The following is a 24,468-nucleotide window of genomic DNA, read 5'->3' as shown; positions in this document are numbered from 1 at the left end:
GCCCGCCGCCGGGCGCGCCTGCCCCTGCCCCAATAAAGTGGCATGTTCTCCGTCCACCGGCCCCGGCCCTTCTTCTGGGGCTGTGCCCGCCTGGCCAGGCACCGGGGCACCGCTGGCATCAGGACCACCGCAGGTGCTGGGGGTGATGTGGGTGATGGCGGTGGTGCAGGTGAGGTGGGTGATACGGGTGACGGTGGCGATGTGGTGACAGGGGTGGTACGGGCGGTGGGAGCACCGCGGTGCGGGCAGGGGGGTGGCGTGGGCGGCCCCAGGAAGGCGCGGGGCACTGCTGGCAGGGTTTATTGTTTTAATCGCTGGAAAGGCAGGCGGTCCAGGGCGGAGGCGAGCTGGGAGCTGGCCTCGAGCGGCTCTGGAGGCAGGAGGGGCAGGAGCGGAGGCGAGCGCGCCACGGCCGCAACAGCGAGCGGTGCCAGTGGGGAGCCGGGTGTCGCGGCGAGCCCAGCCGCAGCGGTCGAGCCGGGCGGCGCACAAGGAGCCAGGTGCCCCGCACCGCAGCAGCTCGCTTTGCGAAGGGCAGCAAGGGGTGGCGGCGGGCTGGCGGCAGCGGGATGGGGGCTACGGGTGCCTGGGGCGGCGGTGGGGGCTCCTCTGGGTCAGGCTACGTGGCCGTCCGCGGCGGGAGGAGGGTGCTGAGGCGTGTCCCAGTCCATGGTGGGACCTGCTGGCCTCCTCCCGCCGCGAAGAGCCAGGGCGCGGCGTGGTGTGGCTAGTGCTTGGCTATGTCCCCCTTCTTGAGGATGATCTGCCGCTGCCAGGGTGCCAGCTTTGTCTCATCGTACCCGAGAGTCCTTAGCTTTTCCGACTGCTCCTTCTCCTTCTCCTCCTCCTCCCTCTTCAGCTTCTCCTGCTCTTTCCTGCTCGGCAGTGGAGGGCACGGGGCGCCGCGGTCACCGGAGCCGCTGGAGCTGCCGTGCCCTCCCACCCCCCCAGGGAAGGGGCTTGCGGCACTCACCGTTTCTGCTCCCTGCGAAGGCAAAGGGAAGAGCGGGGTTAGCGGAGCCACAGGGGCGGCCAGCCGGTGCGGCGTCCCCCGGCCCCGGCTCACCTCTCCTCCTCCAGCTTCTTGCGCAAGATGTCCCTCCTCCAGGCCGGCATGCTGGCCAGGCGCGCCTCCTCCTCCTTCTCCTGCAACAGACAGCCGCGTTACGGCACTGCCAGGAGCCCACCCTCAACACCAGCACCACGGGGCAGCGGCATCGCCCCGGCTTGTGGCACCGCATCCCGCTGGCGGCCGGGCTGAGCCGCGCTCCCGGCAAGGCGTCGGTGAGGGCTCGCCAGCACACAGCTCGCCAACGTTGCCCCTCGCCGCCCGCCTTCTGCTGGCGCGGGGAGGAGGAAGGAGCGCGCGGCGTGGCCAGCCCTTCGCAGCACACCACAGCTTTATTGCACCAACACGCGGGGGCCCACACCGCCCCGGCACCGCAAACGCCACGCCAGAGAGGAGCGCAGCCCTGCTGCTGCACCCCCTGCACAACACACAGCCACGGCAAGCGGCACACTGCAACCTCGGCCCCGAGCCACGCAAACCAACACCGAGTCCTCTGCCGAGCCAAGCCACGGCACTGCCAGAGCCGCACAGGCGGCTGAGCACACCCAGGCACCAGGTCCTGCTGCCCCCAGCTGCCCCCCGGCGCCTGCTCCCGGCCAGGCCTGAGCCGCACTGCTGGCACAACACGCAGCGTCCTGCCGGGCTCAAGTGTCGGACATCTCCGACTCCTTCTCCTTCCAGAAGGAGAAGCTGCGGTCGATGAAGCGGCAGACGTCCTCCTCACTGAACTCGCCCAGCTCTGGCACTGGCACCGGCACCACCGCCCTCGCCCCTCCCAGGGCTGTGCTGGGGGGCTCTGGCAGGCTCTCCACCACCGCAGTGGGGCTGTCCCCAAAAAACTCCTGCACAAGGTCCTCGAAGCCGTCAAGCCAGCAGCGGCGGCCGGCCTCGACCTGCTCCAGCACGGCGTGGTGGAAGCGGCGGACGCGGCGCCAGCTGTGGCTGCCCAAGCGGTCGAACATCTCGTAGCAGAGGAGGTGGCGGAAGCGCCGCTCCTCAGGGCTGAGCGGCATCTCCAGCAGCTGGAAGTAGCCCAGCATGAAGAGGTCAAGCGGGAGGCTGTCGTGGGGCATGGGCGAGCCCTCGACGTGGGGCAGGAAGTGCTGGGGCCAGTACAGCACCGCGGTGCGGCTCAGCCGCCGGATCTGCCGCCCTGGCACTCGGCGAGCGACGCTCCTCCAGCGGGCCAGCAGCCGCCCCGCCGGCGGCCACCGCCTCCCCGGCTGCCGCGGCCGCTCCTCCCCGGGCACCGCCGCCAGCGCTCGCTTCTTCCAGTGCTCCAGGAAGAGGAAGATGGTGCGCTCCTTGCGCACCGCGGCACGCTCCCGTCGGCCGCTCGGCTCTGGCAGCACTGGCCGGCTCCGCCGTGGTGCCCTGTCCCCATACTCCTCCTCCAGGAGGGGTTGGCGGGCGCTGCTGGGGGGCTGTGCCCGCTTGCGCTTGGTGACCAAGGGGAGGGGCACAGGGGCTCCTCCCGGCCCCTCGTAGTTGGCCTTGAGGCTGCGGACGGAGACGCCGCAGCCCAGGATCTCCCGCCGGGCATCGTGCTGGGCGCCGGGGCCACCCACTGCCCCCCCCGCCCCAGGGCCCTCTCGGCTCCCCAGGGTGGCCACTGGTGCGGCCGCGCTCCTCAGCAGAGTGGGGGGCTGGCTGCGGTGGGCGGGCGGGTCCTCGCGGGCGAGGGCGAAGCAGTGGGGCGCCGGGGCAGCGGGCAGGGGCAGGAGCGGTGGCAACTCCTCCTCCGGCCGCCCCGGCAGCGGCTGCACCGGCTGCGCCTCGTGCATCACCCGCAGGCTCCCCAGCTGCCTCTCCAGGTGCCGCACGTCCTCCTCCCGCAGCGGCTGCCCAGCGGGTCCCGGCGTGCCCTCGTGGGCGGGTGGCCCGCGCCAGCACGGGGGCGGCGAGTGGCTCCCGGGCTGCGGCGGGAAAGAGGGCAAAGGGGCTCTTGAGGCTGCGCCGCGCGCACCTCGTGTCGCTGCCGCCGTGCGTGGCACCCCCGGGGCGCGACGGCCCTGCCTGCAGGTAGGGTGGTCCCCTGGCGCGGCTGGGAGCCGGAGGCAACGCCACGCGCACCGTCTCGCCAGGTCCTGAGCCGCTTGGCCGTGCCCGCGCTACGCTCGCCGCTGCAGCACGCGGGACCCCCCCTACCTTGCGCCGCTGCTCCTCTTCCTCCTGCATGCGGAGCTGCAGCTTGCGCACCATCACCTGCCGCTTCCACTCGGGGATGGGCCGGCCCTGCTCGTCATGGCTCGGCACCAGCGCCTCTGCCTCCACCGCCGCCCTCACGCCCGCCACTGGCACCGGCGAGCTCCCGTTCAGCACCAGCTCCGGCGAGCCCCCTGCCAGGCAGGGTGGTGGCCCCGCAGACTCAGGGGTGGCCGGTGGGGTGGGCGTCCTGGTGGGTGATGGGGAGGACACCGGCGACTCTGCCTGCAGAGGAAGGAGAGCGGGAGGGTGGTGGGCACCCGCCATGCCACACCACGCCGTGCCACCGGCTCCCCTGCCCCGCCACTGCCACCTACGTTGGCCCCTGCCTGGCCACTGCCGGAGAAGACGGTGGTGAAGCCTTTGCTCTGCGGCGTCGGCTTGAGGCTCTTCCCAGCCTTGATCTCCGCCAGCAGCTCCGAGTTGTCGCCGGTGGGGGACATCATGTTGAAGGACTTGGTGCCTGGCGGGATGCAGGGTGGGCAGTAAGGGCCCGCCGCTGGCAGCCCCCCGTCCTCCCCGTTTTCTTGCCAGCTCACAGGGCATGGGGGTGGCGGGGTGGCCGGTTGAGTGCCCCCCCCACCCCCAGGAGCCCCTGGGACCTCCGTCAGAGCAGCACCCCAGCACTCAGCCCCCCCAGAGCCATAGGACCAACACTCAGGCACCCAGCTCACCAGCTCCATAGGAACAGCACCGCAGCATCTGACTCCTTGGATCCACGGGACCCCACCGGAGCAATGCCCCAGTACCCAGCAGCCTGGCACCCAGCTCCCCCGGTCCACGGGCCCAGGATCCCAACATCCAGCTTACTGGGTCCATTGGACCCTGCTGGAGCAGCACCCCAGCATCCAGCTCCTGGGGCTCCAGCACAGCCCCAGCCCCGAATGCCACCCACCCCGCAGCACCGTGCTGCGACAGCAGTGACCTGCCTGTGGAGGGACGGGTCCGTGGCTGGCGGCAGCCCCGGCACAGCAGGATGGCCCTCTGCCGCCTCACCGTGAGCCCTGGACCCCCTACACTCCCCCACAGCCCCCGGCAGCGACACACTGACAGCCTGAGCCCCCCCTGCTGCCAGCCCTGAGCCCCAAGGGCCGCATGGCATCACTGCCAGGGCACGGCAGTGCCCCCGGGGGATGCCCACGCCGCCGCTTGCACCGCCGCCTCGCGAGCACCCACCGTCCGTGCCAGCCATGCGCGGGTCCCTAACGGCCCATGGTGCCGTGCCAAGGCAGAGCCCCCTCCCCGCCGCTGGCGCCCGCAGCTCGCCCCGCTCGGCTGCGCCGTGCCGGGGCCAGACGGCTGCGGGTGCTGAGGGCCCAGCGGGGCGCGTGCGCTGCCATCCAGCGCCGGCTGAGACCCCCCAGCCCTGGGAGCCGGCGCTAATAAAGCGGGCGCTGAGCGGCGGCCAAGCCCGCTGGCTGCGCTCAGCGCCGGGGGAGCGGCCGGTGCGCTCACGTGGCGGGGTCACGCCGGCCGGCTGAGCTCAAACAAAGGCCCTCTGTGCGTGGGGCCGGCGGCGGGGCCGCGGGGGCTGCGGGGGGCGTGGGGCCCCGGCCGCCTGCCCAGCCCTGTCAGCCCTGCCCGGTGGTTTCGGCAGCCCCGCGCTGGTGCTCGAGGCACCTGCATGGCACGCTGGCCTGGCGACGCGGCAGCGAGGGCTCGGTGGGCAGGAGGGCCGCGGGCAGTTGCCAGCACCGGTGGCCGTCGATGCCGCACGGCTCCGGCATGGGATGGTGCTGGGTCGGGCCCCTCCAGCTGTGCCCCGTGCCGGGGCACCCCCTGAGCAGGGAGGCGCGCGGGGCCGCGGTACTTACTCTTCATCTGCCTGAGCGCCTTTCCTCCTAGGGAGAGAAGCAGAGAGGCGGCGCAGGGCGCGCGGCAGAGGAAGGATTTGGCCACCGCAAGGCAAGAGAGAAGAGAAGCGGCCAGCAGTGAGAGCAGGCGGGGGCGGGCGGGCATGGGGGCCCCCGCGCCGACACCGGAGGAGAGAAGGACAGAGAGGCCGTCAGGAGCTGTGTGGCCGGAGAGCCGCAGGAGGAGACGCGCCGGTGTGGCCGGCGTCGCGGTGCAGCTGACGGAACGCTGCCCGGGATCGCTCCCTGTGCCCACCCAGTGCCCCACCACTTACTTCCCGTGGAGGAGGAGGAGCGGCGGGGAGCGGTGGGGGTCTCGGCCAGCGGGGGGGGTGGCGGGGGCGGTGGGCAGGTGGCATCGGGCAGTGGCGGGGGCGGTGGCGGGGTCGGCAGCTCGGCGCCAGGCTTGCTCTCCCCGTTGCGCAGGGTGTCCGATGAGATGGGCGATGCCTGGAAGGGAGCCCGGGCAGGCGTCGTGCGGTGCTGGTGCCGCGGAGCCACGCGTAGGCTCGCGGCGCAGAGCCGGGGGCTCACCTCCTCGCTGTGCGCCATTCGCCGGGGGCCGGGCTGCTCGGCCACGCTGTGTCCCAGGTGCTTGTAGTAGTCGCCGGTGCTCGGCTGCTTGCCGAAATTCCTCGACCGCCTCGTGGAGTCGGCCCTGCGCAGGCCCTCGGGGCTGCTCTCGCGCGACGCCAGCTGCAACGGGGACGGCGGCTCAGCGCAGCCAGGCCCAGCAGTGACCATGGTGCCGTGGGACGCGGCCGTGGCCGAGCGGGGCCGTGGCAGAGGTGGCCGCGGGGCAGACGCCAGGCTGGGGGGATGGCAGGCACCTGCCCCGGGGGTCTGCTCGGCACGAGGCTGCACCAAGGGCTGCACGCCGGGTTGGCAGCACGCGCCGGCGGCGCCTGGCACTGTGACCCCGTGGCCTGTGCATGTGCCCGGCCAAGCCTCCCCCAGGATAACCCCCTGGGAACAAGAGTGCCGAGCCCCGGCCCCACGGATTACCGGGAGCTTATCCCCCCGCGGGGCTGGGGCCCGGTTCCAAACCTCCCTCTGAACGGGGCTCTCAGGCAGCGCAGCCTCGGCTCACCCCGGCACATACCGCAGCAGCTTTGCGGGTTGTGCTGCCGAGCCACCGGCACTGCGGCGTCCATGCCCGCTCCCCGGGTTTGGGGTGCCACGGCGACACGGCCCCGCTCCCTGTGCCGGGGGCCCTGTTATTTGCATTTCCCTGGGCGCCTCCTCCACCCGTGACATTTGCACCGCGAGCCCGGCTGCTCGCCGCCGCTGCCAGCCCCAGCTGAGTCAACAAGCGCCAGCTCGGTGCTTCCTGCTCTGGCTGCCGCGGGCGCTGCGCCAAGCCCAGCTCCAGCGCCGCCAGCCCCAGTCCCCGTCCCGCGCGAGGGTCTGTGCCGCTCAGCCCCGCTGCGTGGGCTGCCCGCACCGCTCTGGCACCGGCCTGGCACACACCCACACCTGCCTGGGGCAGCCCGGCTCTGTAGCCCCAGCCAGGGCCGCTCATTACCCCCGTAAGCACCAGGGCCGAACACAATGAGCACAACGGGGTCCCAAGCCCCCCGCAGGCCTGGCACACACTGCTCTGCCAGACCCCCATTGCATGTGACCCCGTTCCCTGTGGTGCTGGGCTCTGCCAGTGCCCCGGCCATGGCTGTGCCCTGGGCTCCTGGCCCTGGTGGGGTGGCAAGAGCCATGGTAGGGGGTCAGGGCGGCCCCGAGCCCGCCATGTCCCTACACCCCCCCGGCCCGCCCCGGGGGGCTGCACCCCTCTTACCTGTGCACGCCCGGCTGAGCCCTCTCAGCTCCTGGCAGCGCTGGCTGTGCCACCTGACACCCGCGGCGCAGGCGACACCGGAGCCAGCCGCTCAGGTTACATGCTACGCAGCCGCCCACACCCAGCTCGGTGCGGTGCCGGTGGCATCGCCAGGGCCATGTGGGCGCGGCTGCGACACCTGGCCATGCGCCGGGCTGCGCGGTGCCGCCAGGAGCCCCAGCCGGCGTGGCGGAGGAGCAGGGCCACTGGAGCATTGCCAGCCCTGGCTTGCTGCACCCTTGCTGACAGTGGCACCCCGGCGTGCGCCAGCGCCGCAGGCTCGTGGCCTCAAGCTGGGGCTGTGCCCGCCTGGTGCCATCAAGAGCTAAGAGCTCCCCACGGGGGAGCGGTGCCCGGTGGCACGGGCCCCCCGGGTGGCACATCCCCCAAGCTGCGTGCCCGGGAGCAGCTGTGCAGGGGACACGGTGCGTGGGGCCGTACCTCTCGGCGCAGTGCCTGGCTCTCCACGTGCCGCAGGTTGTTCTTGGCCCGCACGTAGATGTCGGCGGTGTGGGGGGCGGTGGGGGGCGCGGGCGCGGGGTAGCCAGGGGGTGGCGGGGGTGGCCGGGCGGCAGGGGGTGGGGGTGGCGGCGGGGGGAAGGCAGGGGGTGGTGGCGGGGAGGGGCCCTCGCCTGGTGGCCCCCGGCCCCGCGGCCGCGTCTCAGGGTCCAGCATGTCCATGTACGCCTGCATGTCCGCCAGCGCCGGCTCGGGCACACCTGCGCAGGGCAGGGAGTCAGGGGGGGCTGGCCCCACGCCCCCCGCCCCGCGCCCCCTGGCCCCGCACTCACGGGCAGCGGGGGCCCCCGGGGGGCCACCCCTCTTCTCCCCGGTGCTGGACTGGCTGGAATGGCAGGAGTCGTAGTTGGAGAGGGTGCTGGCGGGGGAGCCCACCTCGAAGCGCGCCTGGGGCACCGACGCCGTGGTGTTGGGCGACGACATGCCCGAGTCGGGCTGCCGGCACTCGCCGTCCGCCGAAGGGTCTCGCGACAGCACGCGATGCTCCACGCTCTGCCGGCACAGCCGCGCCGTCAGGCAACGGGGCAGGAGCGGCGGGACCCTGCGTGCTCCCCGCGAGCTCCCCACGCGCTCGGCCCCGGGCCGCCGCCGTACCATGTTCTCCACGGTGCGCAGGTACTGGGCGCAGTGGCTGTGGCCATTGTAGTCGGCGAGGTCGGCTGCTGTGTAGCCGTCCTGGTCGCGGACACTGAGGTCGGCGCCGTTCACCACCAGGATCTGGCAGCACTGGGGAGAGTGGGGGGTGTGCGTGGCAGGGCTGGAGGGCATCCCCCACCCCACCCCGGCGCCTCTCCAGGTGCCGGCACCCACCTCCAGCTCGCCGTTCTCGGCGGCGTCGTGCAGCGGTGTGCCACCCCAGCCGTCAGCGGTGATCTCCCCGCCGTGCAGCAGCAGCCAGCTCAGCACCTTGGCGTGGCCGCGGCTGGCGGCGAAGTGCATCGCCGTGGCCCCCTCGGCGTCCCGCTCCGACAGGCTCACCGTCGTGAAGCTCATCTGGGCGGGCGGGAGAGCTGAGCGCCGGCACTCTGCGCCCCTGCGCCGCCCCACCACACCACCATGCCGCACCTGGCCGGCGCTTACCAGCCAGACGATGACGGTGTTGTGGCCCATCTGGGCGGCGGCGTGCAGCGGGGTCATGCCGTCGTGGGCGCGCGCGTGGGGGTCGGCCCCGCAGTCCTGCACCAGGTACTGGATGATCTCCAGGTGGCCCTCCTGGCAGGCGAGGTACAGCGGGGTGGCCCCCGTCTTGGTCTGGGCACTCAGTGTGCTGCAAGTGGGGCACAGCGCCCGTCACCCACCGCCGCTGGCAGCGCACCGGGATGGGGGTTACAGGGGACACGTGTGTCACAGGGACCTGGGGACATGTGGGACACAAGGGACACGCAGAGGCACAGGGGACACGCTGGCTGGGGCCAGGCAGCGTGGGCAGCATGGGCAGCGTGGGCAGCGTGGGCTGGGACCCGTCCGCCCCACGGCTCCTCGGTGGGTCCTCGCACAGCGGTGGCCGCTGCGGCGGGAGGTCACTAAGTTAATCAGCCTGCTTAGGCTAAGCTCCTTCCTCCGGCTGTTTTTGGACACTGCAATTTAGCAGTATTTTTAAATAAGCAGCTTAGGCAACCCCGGCTGTGGGGGAGCCGGCAGGGAAAGGCCGACTTGCACCACGGCGCTGCTCGGACCCACCGCCCCCCACCAGCCCTGCGGCCGGGCTCAGGAGTGCCCTCACTGCCCCAGTGGGCATTGTGCATCCCGAATTGCTCAGCCTGCAGCCCGCAGCCTGCACTCCACATCCATCCCACAGCCCCGTATTCTGCATCCCACCTCCTGCATCCCCGCTGCGCAGGAAGCCGCTTTATTAAGTGCTCCATAAAAAAAAACCCTGTTGAATATTTAAAAAAGGAAGAGCAATAAATACTCTGCTCTGTTATCGCAACGATCGCGGGCCCTTAATAATTGATCCCTGTAACCGTGAGACGGGCCGCGGCCAGCGCTGCCTTCCCACAGTGCTGCAGTGCCACATCGCTGGGCACTCCTCGAGCAGGGGCTGGGGCCGGGGTGGTGGCAGGATGGACTGGGGCGTTGGGGGACGGCGGGTGCACGGGCACCCGTTCAGCCCCTGATTGCTGTTTCTCGCTAATTGGGAAGGGATTAAGCCACTTGGGTGAGCACCAGTAAACTGCTTTGCCAGATGGCGACGACCCCACGCCGGGCCACCAGCTGCTGGGACCCCACAATGCCAGGGTGAAGGTGGGCCGGGAGTGCCAGCGTCCCATGGTGCCACCCGAGGGTTGGATTTCGCGGCTGTAACGGAGCCTCTGGGTGGGCGCAGGGCCGGGAGTGGGGCCAGCCCTAAATAATTCAGGGGGAAGGCGGCGACGGCAGTGGCACAACCCTGGCAAGAAGCGTGAAAGCCAACGCGAGGGGCCCGCCGCCAGCACCACACCGCACCAGGGCTGACACCGCGGGCACCAAACGGAAGCCGCAGCTGGGCTGGGGCCAGGCTGAGGGCCGTGGGGCGGTAATCCCAGCGGTGCCTGGGGCTGAGCCAGCACGTCTGGGGCAAGGGGATAAAGAGACAGGGCTGGGGGGGCTGCGGCCAGTGAGTGCCACGGGGTACAGGGACCCTGCAATGGGCCCTGTGGCCCTGCCTGGCAGGAAGGACGGGGGGTCTGGGGTTGCGGCACCCGGGGACAGAGGGGTGCTGAGTCCTGGTGCACCTCCCATTACCTCGGGCCACCCCTGGACGCAGGGGAGCCGCGCAGCCCCTTGCACCCGCAGCCCCTGAGCCTGCCGGGCACGGTGTGGGCGACAGCGCATCCCCCGGGCTCCAGCTCGGCCGGGGCTGTGTGTTATTTCTAGCGGCCTCTGCCCACTGCGGGAAATCAGATTAGGGAACGCCTAATCTCCTGCCACAGCTCCACGGTGAGGCTCGGCACCGTGCGCCTGGTGGGCTGCTGTGCTCTGTACCCGGGGGGACCAGCGCAGCCCTGGGTACCGCTCGGGAGGCAAAGCTGGGACGCGGGCACGGTGATGCCGGTCGAGAGGGACTGCCTCATCTGGTGATGCCTGTGGCCCCGGGCGGACGGGAAGGTCACCTCCGGCACGGGGAGCGGGCTCTGCTCGGCGGGCAGCCTAATCCATTTACATAACGGCGGGCGGACAAAGGCGGCTGTGTTATCGCCCCGCGCCAGGAGCCCAGGGAGCCATCCCGGCGGCTGGCGGCAATATTTCTGCCAGCGCTCGCCGCCCTCCTCCTCGTCCTTTCTCTCCGAGCCATAAAGAAGGTGCAGCTGGCTGCCTGGCCTGATAACGCACCTGCGTTGCCCTTGGAGCTGGGAGATGAGGGTGGCTGCGGCATTCGTCCCCAGCGCTGGCACCTTGCCTGATGGCTGGAGGAACGGCACAGCAGCGGGCACCCCCCACCAGCCCCTCTCCTGCCAGGGGGTGGTGAGCCCCCAGCGCAGAGCCCATCTCTCCCGCCGGCAGCAGGGGCTGTTACCTGGGGCAGTGTCCCAAGAGGAGTCGAAGGGAAGGGAAATCCCCTTTGGCCGCGGCGTAGTGGACGGGTAGCGCTCCCGTGTTGGTGGCTGCCGTGGGGTCACTGCCTCCGAAGCGGAGGAGCCAGTCGATCACCTCGTGGTGACCGAAGCGGGCTGCCAGGTGTAGGATGGTGGCACCGGAGTTGTCTGTGTCCTGCGGGAGGAAGTGGGGTGGCCGTCGACACCGGGGAGCGTGTGCAGGGCTGGGGTCCACGGGTGGCCGTGGGGCATCCCCCAGCTGGAAGCTGGCCCCGGGGAAGGTGGACTGGCCAGTGCGGAGGTCCTGTCTGCATGGAGCAGGGCTGGAGGGAGGGGACGGGCCATCGGAGGGGCCATGGGACAGGGCCTGCATCCACACACAGCCAGCGCTGCACAAAGCCCCCCTTGTGCCGGCGGCCCAGCCGCTCTCCACGCTCGGCAGGCCGCGGGCAGAGCTGGGCCCCAGCCAGGCGGTTCTCGAAGTGTGCTGACCCTGTCCTTCCCACTTAATCCTCGCTCCCAACCCCTCCGCTGCCTCCTCTTCCTCCAGGCCGTCACATGTCGTTAGCTGTCGGCCGGCACCGGGGTCAAGCCGCTTACCACCCTGGTCCCGCCGTTGTGTAACCCCGGGAGGGGTCGGCAGCCACAGGCATGGTCCCACTGGCTCTGTGACCCGCTCAGGGCTGAGCCCTGCGGTGATGCCGGGGGCTCGCCGGCTGCCACCCGCTCTGCACATTGGTGTCCCACCCATGCTGGCCAGGACCCCGTCTCACCGGTGGCAGAGCCGGAGGGTCCACACGCGACCGTCTCCCCACGGCCGTCGCCACCCATGCGGGGCCGGGCAAAGCCTCCCCGGTTGCCCGCGCCCACTGGGGTCCCCCCAGCCCCCCCCGCCCCCCCCGCGCCCCCGCTCGCACCTGCACGCCGCAGCCCCCCTGCGTGAGCAGCCACTGGAGACAGGCGAGGTTGCCGGTGGCGGCGGCGTCGTGGGCCGGCGTGGCCCCGTTGCGCGCCCGCGCGTCCCCGCGGAGCGCGGCCTCGGCGGCCAGGTACCGGAGGCAGCCGAGGCGGCCGGCGCGGGCGGCGTGGTGCGCGGGGGAGGCGCCCAGGGCGTCCCGCAGCCCCGGCCGCAGCAGCCCGGCCGCCCGCAGCCCCCGCAGCGCCTCCACGTCCCCCTGCCTCGCCGCCAGCAGCGCCCGCTCCAGCGCCATCCCGGCCCCGGCCCCGGCGGCGGCCCCGGCGGCGGCCCCGGCGGCCCCGGCCGCCGCTTGGCACTGCGCGGCGCTCCCGCCTCGCCGCCCCCCGGCCCCGCCGGCTCCTCCTCCTCCTCCCCCGGGGCCGCCCCTCCGCCCGCCCCGCCCGACGGCGCGGCGGCTGCCCGCTGTCCGCTGCCGCTTCCCGGGTCCACCGCGACGCTCCCCCCACCACGGGCCCTGTGAGGAGTCTGCCGGGCTGCGGCCGGGACCGGGGCCGGCCCGGGGGACCCCAGGAGCGGCCCGTGGGGAGCCGCTGCACTCCCGCCTGCCCCACCGGCGTCCCCTTCCCCCGCCCGCCAGGGCGAGAGGCGCGGCGGTGATGGGCTCCTCCGGCAGCCCCGACGTGCGTCTGTCGGTGCCGGGGCGCGGCGGGGCGGGCTGCCCTGCCTCCTGCTGCCGCCGGGACGGCCCGGGGAGGGGGGTGGCACGGCGGGAACGGGCGGCGGGACCCGTCAGCACCGCGGACAGCGTCGTCGTCGCCGCGCGTTCAGCACTGCGGACAGCGCCGGGGCCCCCGCCGGCGGCGGTACCGGAGCGCCATGTCCCCGCCGGCCGCCGCACCCCCGGCACCCGCGTCCCCTTCCCGCCCTTCTGCCTCCGCCGAGCTGCGCAAGGTGAGAGCCCCGCGGTACTCCCGGGATTCCGCCCCCCCCGCACCCCCGGGCCCCCCCGCAGCGCCTCGCCCCGCTCAAAACGCTCATCCTGCCGCTCGCCGGGGCAGCGAAGGGCGGCCGAGGGGGCCCCGTCCCGGTGGGGCACGCACAGCCCCTCCGGGCAGCACGGGCGCTCCGCCCCACCGGGCCCCGGAGCCCCGCCCACTAGACCCCGGAGCTCCGCCCCCCCGGGCCCGGGACACCAGCTCTCCGCTGCGCCCCCACCCGGCAGAGCGCCGACCCCGCCCCTCTTGCCGGCGCGGGGGGGCGTGGCGAGGCTCTGCCCGCCAATAGGGCGGCGCGGGGAGGGGGGCGTGTCCCCAGGGGTGGGGCGTGGCGTGGCGAGGCGTGGTGGTGCCGCAGCGCCGTTGCGGGCGGGGCGCCGGTGCCGCCATGTCGGAGCGGGGGGCCGCGGGCCCGGGCCCGGCCGCCATCCAGGTCTCCAGGTACGGCCCCTCCGCGCCGCCCGGTGCCGGGGACCCAGGGGAGGGGAGGGCGGGTGGGCTGGGGGACCGCGGGTGGGCGCTGGGGCCGGGGTCGGCCTGCAACCGGGCTGCTACCGGCGGTGCTACCTGCACTGCTGCCGGTACCAGCAACGCTGCCTGCGCCGGTGACGCTGCCTGCACCGGGCACGGCGAAGCGGTGCCGCGCCCTCGCTCCGGTGAGTGTGAGCGGGCAGGGCAAGCAGGGAGCACCCCGGTTTTCCTGCCTTTGCCCGTGGCGGCTCCCCGGCACGGACGTCTTGCCGAAGCACGGCTCCTCTCTGGGAGCCGTTGTCCCGCCACCTCCGTGCCTCGCCTTCCCTCCTCCGGTCGAGTACTTGCCACTCTGGCAAAGGCTGCCGCTGCGGTTGGGAAGCCGGGCTGAGCGGCAGCACGTGCCCGGCTCGGTGTTGGCTGCAGCGGGGCGGCGGCGAGACGCGGTGCCAGCCGAGCAGCGGCTGCCCCCGGCAGAGGGGTGATGGCCTCTTCCACTCCCAGTGGTGATTTGGGGCGGTTTCCACCGCCGCTCGCAGGAAGCCACACACAGGCAGCACCAGTGACGTTGCCGGCATCAGTGTGGTGAGATGGCCTGGCAGCTCATCCGGTAGGGTGATGGCGGTGCCGCCGGGTGGCTGCACCGAGACCTGGGCTGGGGGCATGGCAGGGGGGGTGAGAGCTCCTGTGTCCTTCCCCCTCCGCAGGATCATGCGCCCGGACGATGCCAACGTCGCGGGGAACGTCCATGGAGGAACCATCCTGAAGATGATCGAGGAGGCGGGAGCCATCATCAGCACCCGCCACTGCAACTCTCAGGCCGGGGTGAGTAGGCCCCAGAGTGCCCACCAGGCCCTGGCTCGGTGACTCTCCGACCCCCCCCGCCATGCCTCAGCGGTCTGCTGGGAGCAGGGGGGGTCCCCTGGGACTGCCGGGCATCCCTGGGGGCCTCCACGGTCGTCCCCCCCCACCGGAAGCCCTTGCTCCAGCGTGCAAACCACTGGTGGCTCTGGCCTCTGCCACAGCGCACCCTCGGTAGCTGGAAGCATCCCACGGGAATTGTTTTACGAGTAGAAACATTATCGCACTGCTGTTAACGTTTTAATTCCTGCAAAGGGCGAGTCAGAGGCAGCCCCGGCGTCGGTTGCGGGTGGGGAAGGAAACACAGCCGCCGGCTGATAAGGCGGAGGTTAAAGTGCCAGAGCGACCCGTGGCATGGGCTGGCCCTGGGGAACTGCCGGTGGCGGTCCTGCACAGCAAGGCTATGGCCACTACCCTTGCTGTCCCCCTGTCCCGCCACCCCAGGAGCCCTGCGTGGCCGCGCTGGCGCGGGTGGAGCGGACGGACTTCCTCTCCCCGGTGTGCATCGGCGAGGTGGCCAACGTCAGCGCTGAGATCACCTACACCTCCCGGCACTCTGTGGAGGTCCAGGTCAACGTCATGTCCGAAAACATCTTAACAGGTGGGTGTGGCTGCTGGCAGCTCTGTCCCAAAACTCCAGGAGTCGCTGTGATAAGCTGGCAGCTCGTGGCGGCGAGCCTATCCTCTGCCCGCTGTCAGCACTGGGCAGAGGGGAGATCTTGCCTTTTTATTGAGAGTGCTGGCAGGGAAGCCGAGCAGCTCCCGGGGGATTATGGCTCCATTGATTGTTTTTAGTGAAGAACAGAAAAATCCACCATTAGCTCCTCCTGCCTAATTTGCTGCCCGTGGCTGCCTTTGGCCTGAAAAAGGCCCTTTTCCTGTTGTTGCTGTGGCAACCAGCTCCGCTTGCCAGGACGCCTTCGTCACATCTGCTCTGAGCCAAAGCCCGGGCAAGGCAGGGCGCTGCCCAGTGCCGGTGGCATCGCCAGTGTGCAGCAGCCCCGGACCCCGGCAGCGCTGGTGGCTGTTGGCACTGGCGTGGTCACCCTCTGCTCCCCTCCCCTCCAGGGGCAAAGAAGGTGACGAACAAGGCGACGCTGTGGTACGTGCCGCTCTCGCTAAAGAACGTGAACAAGGTCCTTGAGGTTCCCCCCATCCAGGTAGGCTGGCTCCTTGCTCCCCAAAAACCAGAGCTCATCCCCTCTGCGGGAACAGCACTAACCTGGCCCCGTCAGCACCCCTGGCTGTGCTGGTGGCTTTGCTGTCCCCATTCTTACTGGCCTTTCCTTCCAGTATGCGAGAAAGGAGCAGGAGGACGAGGGGAAGAAGCGTTATGAGGAGCAGAAGCTGGATCGTCTGGAAACTAAGCAGAGAAACGGCGACTTGATCTTCCCTGTCATCAACCCAGGTAACGCGGGTGGTGTGTGGCCTGTGGCAACGTCCCGGCGGCGCTGGGAGGCCAAACTGGTCCCCGAGGCAACTCCAGCCATCCCCGGGCACCCACGGCTGTGAGCGTGAACTCGGAACACCACGTTGGGGACGGGGATGCGATTTTGGAGCCGCAGAGGGGGAGCCAAGTGGGCATCTGCGACCCCGTGCTGGGGCCGGTGGGTGGGATGCCCTCTGCTGAAACGCATCCCTCGTGCCCTCCTGGGCCGCAGGAGCTCGTTTGGCTCAGCACAGGGGACACGCGAGTGCTGGGCAAGGGTTTGGGCGCTCTGCAGCTGCAGCCCCTCTCTGGAAGGGTTTTGAGCAAGAAGTTCATCAGCCGGCGTCTGAAGGGGAGGATGAGCTACGGGGAGGAGCTGGGGGTCATGCTCTCCCTGGGGAAACTCTGGGGATCCCTTTCCTACCGAAAGCATTGCCCTGGCTTCCGGAAATGGTGGTGGTGCTGACGGCGAGCCGAAGGGGCGAGCGGCCGGTGGCGTCCAGGACTGGCTGCAGTCCTTGGGCGGAGGCAGAGAGGTGGCATGCAGGGATCGTTGGGGGGGTGACGTGGGATGAAAGTTGCTCAAATGCTTTTTTCCCCTCTGTTCTCCCTGCTCACAGATAGGCAGACGAAAGGTAAGGCTCTGCGGGCACTGCGGCACGGGTGTCCTCCCCGAGGAGGTGATGCCGAGCGGCTCGGCTGGTTCTTCCTGCACTAAGTGCCTTCAGCTCCTCTCCTTAGACAGAAAACGCAGCCACACTTGACAGCGGTTTTCCTCCGCTGGCAGTCGGAGGGTGTGATTTCTGTCGGCTGTATTTGGTGGCGAGTCAGGTGTCACCAGCACCTGCCAGGGCTGGGGGGCGCAGGGGCCGAGATCTTCACGCCGAGGGTAAAGCATGGCTCTTTGGAGACACCACTAAGCGGCGGGTTCGGGGAGATTTGGCTGCAGCTGGTGGCCTAAGGAGGGAAAGGGTACGGCCACGTGTCTCGAGTTCCCTTCTGTTTGCTCTCTGAAAGCTTTAAAGGGAGAAATGAGCTGAGCTGGAATAAAATTGATGGGTGGGCATTGGAAGGAGGCGGCAGCCCGTCAGGTGGGGCATAGCCTCTGCTCTCAGGGCTTCCTGGGGCTGATTGAACCACTGGTTGAGACACACTTCAGCTTTGCACAAGCCAGCCCCACGTTTTCTTCCTTCAGACGGTTTAAGACCGGGGCGTACGGTGGCGTACCGGGGCTGGTCGAGCAGCTCTGACCTCCGCTTCGCTCTCTGTCTCTACCCAGAGCCGCACACCGTCGGCTACAGCCAGTCCAGCCTGATCCACCTGGTGGGACCGTCGGACTGCACGCTGCTGGGCTTCGTGCACGGAGGTGAGTGAGCGCTGCCTCGTCCCAAGGCTGGGCTGGTTTTTCCCTGGAGCAGGAGCGGGGTTTGGGAGCAACTCGTGCATGTCGGTGCTTCGGGAGGCAGCTCTGCCGCTGACGGTGCGCGGGCCCTTCTCTGCTGTCTGTAAGGTTCGGAGGTGCTTCAGCTGAGACAAAAATTGCGAATCTCGGATTTTAAACTCCAGCGTGCGGTGCCTGCAACGTGTGGCAGTGCCTTCCCCTTGGCTGGCGGTGCCCGCGGCCTCCCGGGCGGGCAGAGCAGGGCGGACGTGTGCGGTGCGAGTCCTTGTGCTGGTACCGGGGGCTTCCTGCGGTTGGGATTCAGGCTCTGGTCTGACTCCGTGGTGTAGCTTTGGTCGTGCAAAGGCCTTACCGATCCCTGCATGGCTTTTCCCCAAATCCCACCGACTTCCCTGAGACGGGACTCTGCCTCCCCCGCCCCAGGTGTCACCATGAAGCTCATGGACGAGGTTGCCGGGATTGTGGCCGCCCGCCACTGCAAGACCAACATCGTCACCGCCTCGGTGGATGCCATCAACTTCCACAAGAAGATCAAAAAAGGTATCGGCAGGTGGTGGCAGGCACCTCTCCCACGGTGCTGCATCCCAGCTCCCTTGGGTACACACTGGCAGAGAAATTTGGTCCCTGTTAGACTTGTCCTGTGCCAAGAAGTTCTGCTTAAGATGTGGCTTAAGCATGGAACACGCAGGACCCCTTGCTCCCTTCCTCTGAGCAGGAGGGGCTGCCTGCCTAACCAGCCCCTCTCCGCTCCTCAGGCAGTGTCATCACCATTTCGGGGCGCATGACATTCACCAGCAATAAATCCATGGAAATTGAGGTCTTTGTGGATGCCGACCCCTTTGTGGACGAGCCTCGGGAGCGGTACCGCGCTGTCAGCGCCTTCTTCACCTACGTCTCCCTGAGCAAGGAGGGGAAGCCCCTGCCCGTCCCACAGCTGCTGGTAAGAGCTCTCCCCGCCGGGCTATGAGCCAGCCCCTCACCTGCTCCTCCTAGGGCAGGCCCCAGCCGGCTTTTCTGTCCAATAAATCCTCTCCTCTTGAATTATTCAGCTGAAAAATATGAGCACGAATGAGCTTTTCCAGAGCGGGCTTCGGGGTGGTTTTTTGAAATTTCTTCTGGCTGAAAATTGCTGATGTGGAGACCGGGGATTTTCTCCTTTCCTGCGTTTGAGCACAGGCCGTGCGCAGGCTCTGCGCCTCCCCCTCCTCCCGTGCTGCAGACGCGCAGGAGGGGACCCCGGGCGGTGACAGAGGCCCCACACCCCCCATCCTGCTCCTCGTGGCATCCCTGCTCCAGCCCTCCTGCCTATTTTTAGCTCTCCTGATCCCGGCAGGGCTTTGCTGACACGGCGATGCTGACTAGGGGCTGTTTCTCAATGGATGTTTTACCCCGCTCGGGTCTCTTCCCGCTCTGCGCTCTTCTGCATTTCTGAGTATTTTGTCGGCTAATTACACCTTCGCTGTCAAAACCCGTATTTCATGGGGCGCAGGCTTTCCTCGAGGTTTCCTGGAAGGGGAGGCGTGCTGCCCGCCCGCCCACGCTCGCGGGGCGCCGCGTGGGAGCTGCTCTGCCCCGAGGCAGCCGCTAACGCGGGCGCCTTCGTGCGCTTTCTGTCGCCGGCAGACGGAGACGGAGGACGAGAAGCGGCGCTTCGAGGAAGGGAAGGGCAGGTACCTCCAGACGAAGGCCAAGCGGCAGGCGCAGCTGCAGCAGGCTGCCCGGCACTGATCCCGCCCCGCGCGCTCGCCGCCTTCGCCCGCCACACGTCCAGGTTCCCGTTAGTGTCGTGTCCGGTCCGTGCCGAGCCTCGCGCCGTCGCCCACCCCAGCCTGCTGCCGGACCCGCCGCGGCGGCGCAGTTGCTTCGCTGCCGATCGGTTTAGCACCGTAGACCTTGTGCTTTAGGTGGCTTGAGCGCCCCGAAAGCCTCCGGGAGCTCTCCCGGTCGCTCGCCATTCGCCTCTGGAGCCCTGTTGTCGCTGCTCAATTCCATCAGTGAAGCTCCTGCCTGTGCCGGAGCGGGGCAGAGGCGGGTGGCAGCACGAGGGAGGCGCGAGGCCACGAGTCTTTGTGATGCTGTGTTCAACTCGCCGGTTACATCCTCAAACTGCACACCAAAGCTTACGTACGATACCCGCGACGAGGAGCGCGTCCCGGTACCGTACTGAATGTCTCGGACCGTTCTGTTGACATCTCTAGGTAGTTTCTTTGTGCGCATCTTAAGTTATTGACGGAATTCTGTGGCATAAATAAAGTCTGTTGTCGTTGACTGAAATAAAATGGGTGCTGCTTTTTTTTTTTTTTTTTGGTGTGTGTGTGTCAAGCATCAGGTTTAAAAGCTTTATTCCAAAAAATGGGGCTGCTTGCCCCCTCCTGCCCTCCCCCCCCCGGTCCCCTCGGAGGCCACGAGCAGCACATGGGGCTCCCGCCCGTGTTGTTCCGGGCAGACGCCTCTTTTAACGGGGAACACAGAAAAACTTCCGCAGCCACCCCGGGACGGCGTGGGGCAGGTGCCAGCGGGAGGGAGAGGGCGGGCGGGCCGCGGCCCGGCGGGTGGCGAGGGGGGCCCAGGCCCGAAGGTTGCGGCCCGGGCCGGGAACGGCGCCCTCGCCCCTCGGAGGGGCTGTTCAGCGCGGCGCGGGGTGTTCGGCTCGCGGTATTAAACAACGACCCGAAGCAGCGCCAGTCCCGGGCCGGGGGTGACGCCCGTGCCCCGGCCGGCCCCGGCGGCGCCCCGCTCTCACCGCGGCGGCGGCCAGTGCGCCTGCGCGGCGCCGCTGCCCGGGCGAATGCTCGTGCGCTGGGCGGAGCTCTCGCGAGGGCGGTGCCGCTCCCAGGGTCGCGGCGCCTGCGCGGGGCGGAGCTCTCGCGAGAGCTGCGCGGCCGTTTCCCAGGCGACGCGGGCGGGGCGGGCGCCGCCATAATGGCGGCGGCGGCGGCAGCGGCAGCGGGTCCGCGGCGGGGGCGGCTGGGCCGGGAGGCCCGCGCCAGCCTGGCCGCCTTCCTCCTTGGGGCCTCGGTGGCGGCGCTGCCGGTGGCGCTGGGCTCCCCCGCCGCCCTGCTGGCCGCCCCCGGTCTGCGCGGCCGCTTGGCGCTCGCCCTACACGTGGCGGGCGTCAACGCGGCGCTGCTGCTGCTCTACCCGCGGCCGCTCTACAAGGTGCGGGGGGAGGCCCCGGGGAAGCTGCCCCAGGGGGTGGAAGGAGGCCCCGGGGGGCCGCGGTCGGGGGGCCAGGCCCGGGAGACATCGGGCCTCGAGGGAAGGCCGCGGTGGGGCCCGGGCTCGGGCCCGGGGGGCGGTGGCGGCGGCAGCAGCTCTCTCTCCCCTCCCTCTACTTGCAGATCGCCGTCCGGGCCTGCTTCCTGGGCTTCGCCTTCGGCTGCGGGCTTCTGCTCAGTGCCGGCCGCTCCGCCTGGCGCCACTTCGGATGGTAAGGGAAGGGCCGGGGGAGCCGGGCGGGTGCGACGGCCCCCGGCTCTGCCCAGCGTTCCCTCCCTCCCGCCGCAGGTACATGTGCTCCCTCTCCCTCTTCCACTACTCGGAGTACCTGGTGACGGCCATCAACAACCCGCGCAGCCTCTCGCTGGACTCCTTCCTGCTCAACCACAGCTTCGAGTACAACCTGGCTGCCCTCTCCTCCTGGGTGGAGTTCACGCTAGAGAAGCTCCTCTTCCCAGGTCGGCCACCCTGCCCCTCCCTGCCGCCACCCCCCCTCCCCCCGCTGTCCCCTGGCTCTGCCCGGCTGCACGTGGCCCCCCCTGGGTACCCCTGTCTGGTGGCACAGCGCTGGTGACCCCCGTGAGCTGACCCGTGGCGGCAGTGGAGGAGGGCTTTGGCGTGGCCTTAATCTCTCTGTGCTCAAAAGCCTCTCAGCTGCAGTCCCAGGGGGCGGGGGGGGCGCCCCCCTCGCTCTGACACGCCAGGCCGTCTTTGCCGTGTCGTGGGTGTTCGGCCCTTTTCTGCCAGCGCCTTTCGAGCCGCTTGGGTGGCGCAGAGAGCGACACTTCGCTGACATCTGGGTGTCCTCTTTTGACCTGGAATTAAATCAAATCAGCAAAAACTGTTGCTGTTTGCCCAGTCCAGGGTGCTGCCTTTTTTTTGTGGGCGAGGGGAGATGTTCTCCTTCCCGGCTGTGTAACAGCGGTGCAGGCTGCGGAGCTCCCCGTGCCCGGCCCCAACACCTCCGCTCAGCTGTGCTTTACGTCGGCTTTGCTCGGCACCGTGCAGCCGGGCCCTGCCTCAGCACCGGGTTCCCCTGAGGGCGACCCGCCGCGAGGACGTACGGGCTGGGCATCGGGGCTGACTCCGTGGCAGGGGGTGCTGCGAAATTTCATCTGTTTTGGCGGCGGGATGGCAGCGCCTGGCACGCTGGCTGCGTCCTACCCGTTGTCGTGCTTTGAGAGGGGGGGGAAAAGCCCACCCACAGACCCAGCCCCCCGTGACCACCTGCCCTGTGCCACGAGCGTGACCGGTGCGAACCTGTTGTGACCCGTCCGTGTTCACTTGCAGAGCTGAAGCAGATCACCTGGCTGAGCACTGTGGGGTTGGTGATGGTGATCTTCGGGGACTGTCTGAGGAAAGCGGCCATGCTCACCGCTGGCTCCAACTTCAACCATATTGTTCAGAACGAGAAATCGGACACTCATACTCTAGTGACGAGCGGGGTGTATGGGTGGTTCCGACACCCATCTTACGTGGGATGGTTTTACTGGAGCATTGGAACACAGGTACCGTGTATGACGCGCTCAGATACTTCTATCTTGTAACCCGGGTCTTTCTCCTGAAGGCTGCCCCCCGCCTCTGACGGGCTGCGAACCCGGGGAGGCCTGGGTGCGGGTTTTGACGCCTCCCGCTGGCCCACGGGGTCAGGACCCTGTGTGATCTTTGGGAAGACCCCGTCGCCTTCACTTCGGGGAACGAGCAGGGGTGGCGAGGCCGGGCTTTGAGCCAGAACGCCCTCGGAGGCTTGGGGTGTGATCCCCTGCCAGCCTAAAGCTGGGGTCCAGAGCTTCCTCCCGTCCCTGTGGCCCAAAGGCCTCCCGTCAGCGGTCGGACTCTGCCTTGCTGCTGATAAATGGCAGTCCTGTGCCGGAGGGCAAAGCCAGCTCCCTCTGAGAGCGCCCAGGGGGTAGACTGGAAGCCGGCTGCAGTCGAGCCATAACTCTGTGCTGCCTTAGTCGTGCTCGTCCTGTGGTTGGCAGTTGGTTTCGTTTCTCTGGAGAGAGCGCAAAGCCCGCTGCAGAGCAGCGCGGCCACGCACGGCTCCCCAGAGCCGGGGCAGCAGGAGCCAGCAGCTGCCTGCCAGCCGCTTCCCTCCCAGTGAGATCCCACAACAGGCGCTGGGGTTTTTTCCTTGGAGAGCGGTTCGACCTGGCAGCAAACTGAACTGAGGGGGGGTTAGTCAGCCTGGTGGGGGCAGGGGCAGCCTCAGTGTCTGGGGGGGCGAGGAGGCGCTAACGGCCGGCGTCTGTTGGCAGGTGCTGCTCTGCAATCCCGTCTGCGTGGTGGGCTACGCGCTGGCGTCCTGGCGCTTCTTCAGGGAGCGGATCGAGGAGGAGGAGATCACCCTTATTCACTTCTTCGGGGAGGAGTACCTGGAGTACAAAAGGAAGGTGCCGTCGGGTCTCCCTTTTATTAGAGGAGTCAAAGTGGAACTGTAATGCGGGTGGAAACCGGACTGGCTGAGCGAACGCCCGGCTCCAGGCGCCGTGGGGCGAGGGACGGTGCGTGGCACCGGTGCCGGCAGTAGCCCCGTGGTATTTCCCGGCTGCCCAGGAGGAGCTGGTGAAGGGCTGTGGAGCTGGGCGGCCTGCCAGGTCACTAGCGGATCAGAAGCTCGTTCGTCCTCCTAGAGATAAGTCCTTCGTTGCACATTCAGGGATCTTCCAGATATCTTAGCCTGTAGCGACCCTAGAGAGAGCCGAACCCTCCTGCCTGCAGCAGCCGAATCGTTCTGCAGCGCCTTCGGACCGATTCCCCCGCAGAACAGCTCTGCCCTCCCGCCCCCGGGCCGGAGAGGCGCCGGGCAGCGGGTTGTTCCTCTGGCATCGCTCCATTTTTAAAGCTTTTTGACCTCGCGAGCCAGGCGGCACGGCTTTCCTCTCCTTAGGCCTGATTCTGCTTGCCGGAGAGCCGGCGCCGCGGCACCGGTCGGCTCTCCCCGAGGCACCGACGTTCATGGGGAGGATTCTCCAGCTCGCCTCGTGCCGCTGGGGCCGTGCAGCATGGCAGGAGAGCGAGCCCGCTCCCTCCCTCGGCTGCTGCCGTGAATTTGGGAATCGCCGTTTCGGCTGCCGCCCCCTCTGTTCCCTCTTCCCGCTTCCAAATCGCGCTGCTTCCTATCCTGCCAGGCCTCCTCCGTCCTGCGGAGATGCCGGGATTTTGGGCTGCGGAAGAGCCGCAGCTGCCGGGCTTGCCGAGGGCTTTAGCGCTCGGGATCCTTGCCTGCTTTTTTGGGCGAAAGCTGGGATGTTGGCACGGCTAGGAGATGCTTCTAGGGAAAGTCTCCCAACGGGGGAGGAAGTTTGGCTAGCTAATGCTATTTTAAACGTGACCATTTTGGAAATGGTTCCTACTCGAGCTTTGTGGTATAACTTATTCTGTCGTTATATACCAAAGAGGTTCACTGGTTTCTTGAGTTTTACGTTATTTCTCCTAGCTGGGATGGAGACGAGTTGCTTGTCAGTTCACGCTTCGGGCTTGCGGTGTTCCTTGGTGAAGGTGCTGTGGTGTGGCTCAGGAAAGGGGGCACTGATGGAAATCGCTTTGATTTTGGGGGTTTTTATAAAAAAAAAACAAAACAAGAAAAAATATTGCCGACCTCTGTCTGGTGGTTATTTGGAGATCTCTTGGGGTGCCAGTGACGTCATCGAAACGGGAATCTGTCCCTGTACCATTCCCAGAGGGTTTTCAGGACGCTGCAGCGTGGTGCTGAGGCACGGCGTGACTCGCAGTGACCCGCGGGGCTGCGCAGCCGCAGGGAGGGGGCGAGTTCTCCGTCTCCTCACTTAACCGAGGCGGGGGCTGCCTGGTTCCAGCTGCGCTCGGCTCAACGCCTGCGCTGGTGGTTTGGCCGTTACCGTGGCTTTAGCCTGGGAGACAAGAGCGAATGTGAAGCCACGCCAGCCGGGTGGCGTGGATTTCTCTGGTGGTCCCTCGTAGGCCCCTGCCCGGGCATTTCTGTGCCCCTGACGCGCCCCCATGGGAGCTACGACCTGCTGTAGCCGACGTGCCTCGAGCCAGTTAAAAATGAACTGGGTTTTGGTAGGTGTTAGCGTGTCTGCGCTGAGCTCGCCCAAGCGCGCTCTGGAACGAGCCAAGTGGCTGTCGCGTGGGTTTGACGTGAGCTGGCGGTGGAACAGCTTCGTTCTCAAGTGGCTCCTCGCAGCCAGCGCCCCTC

The 24,468-nt window shown here is 68.8% G+C and overlaps 3 protein-coding genes across 7 annotated transcripts; 2 read left to right on the top strand and 1 right to left on the bottom strand.

Annotated features, from left to right (window-relative positions):
- Positions 1-727: 727 nt before the first annotated feature.
- On the bottom strand, positions 728-12,203 carry ESPN (espin). Of its 5 annotated transcripts, XM_086475979.1 has the most exons (15): positions 11,910-12,203; positions 10,974-11,167; positions 8,558-8,744; positions 8,288-8,470; positions 8,072-8,203; positions 7,795-7,969; positions 7,400-7,704; positions 5,662-5,823; positions 5,403-5,577; positions 5,089-5,115; positions 3,592-3,737; positions 3,218-3,499; positions 1,067-1,146; positions 974-985; positions 728-875 (listed from the first exon to the last, which is right to left on the bottom strand). In XM_086475979.1, the coding sequence occupies exons 1-15, from the start codon at positions 12,201-12,203 to the stop codon at positions 728-730; spliced, it is 2,502 nt and encodes an 833-aa protein (XP_086332105.1). The 5 variants fall into 5 exon arrangements, with proteins under 5 accessions (XP_086332105.1, XP_086332106.1, XP_086332104.1 ...); XM_086475980.1 differs by lacking the exon at positions 5,089-5,115; XM_086475978.1 differs by lacking the exon at positions 5,089-5,115 and having other exon boundaries at positions 5,403-5,823.
- A 1,091-nt stretch (positions 12,204-13,294) lies between these two features.
- ACOT7 (acyl-CoA thioesterase 7) lies at positions 13,295-18,797 on the top strand. The gene is made up of 10 exons (XM_086475988.1): positions 13,295-13,347; positions 14,085-14,202; positions 14,683-14,839; positions 15,307-15,398; positions 15,532-15,646; positions 16,288-16,302; positions 16,947-17,033; positions 17,493-17,609; positions 17,825-18,009; positions 18,693-18,797. Exons 1-10 carry the CDS (start codon positions 13,295-13,297, stop codon positions 18,795-18,797), a joined length of 1,044 nt encoding a protein of 347 aa, XP_086332114.1.
- Positions 18,798-19,991: 1,194 nt separating this feature from the next.
- ICMT (isoprenylcysteine carboxyl methyltransferase) lies at positions 19,992-23,867 on the top strand. Its single transcript, XM_086476157.1, has 5 exons — positions 19,992-20,228; positions 20,411-20,499; positions 20,577-20,746; positions 21,579-21,796; positions 22,547-23,867. Exons 1-5 carry the CDS (start codon positions 19,992-19,994, stop codon positions 22,727-22,729), a joined length of 897 nt encoding a protein of 298 aa, XP_086332283.1. The 3' UTR covers positions 22,730-23,867.
- The last annotated feature ends 601 nt before the right edge of the window (positions 23,868-24,468 follow it).

The sequence above is a fragment of the Leptosomus discolor genome, chromosome 20, assembly GCF_034619465.1.
Source record: "Leptosomus discolor isolate bLepDis1 chromosome 20, bLepDis1.hap2, whole genome shotgun sequence".
Taxonomy (NCBI): domain Eukaryota; kingdom Metazoa; phylum Chordata; class Aves; order Leptosomiformes; family Leptosomidae; genus Leptosomus; species Leptosomus discolor.
The sequence above is the reverse complement of the archived record's forward strand: the minus strand, read 5'-3'. Positions and strand labels throughout refer to the sequence as shown.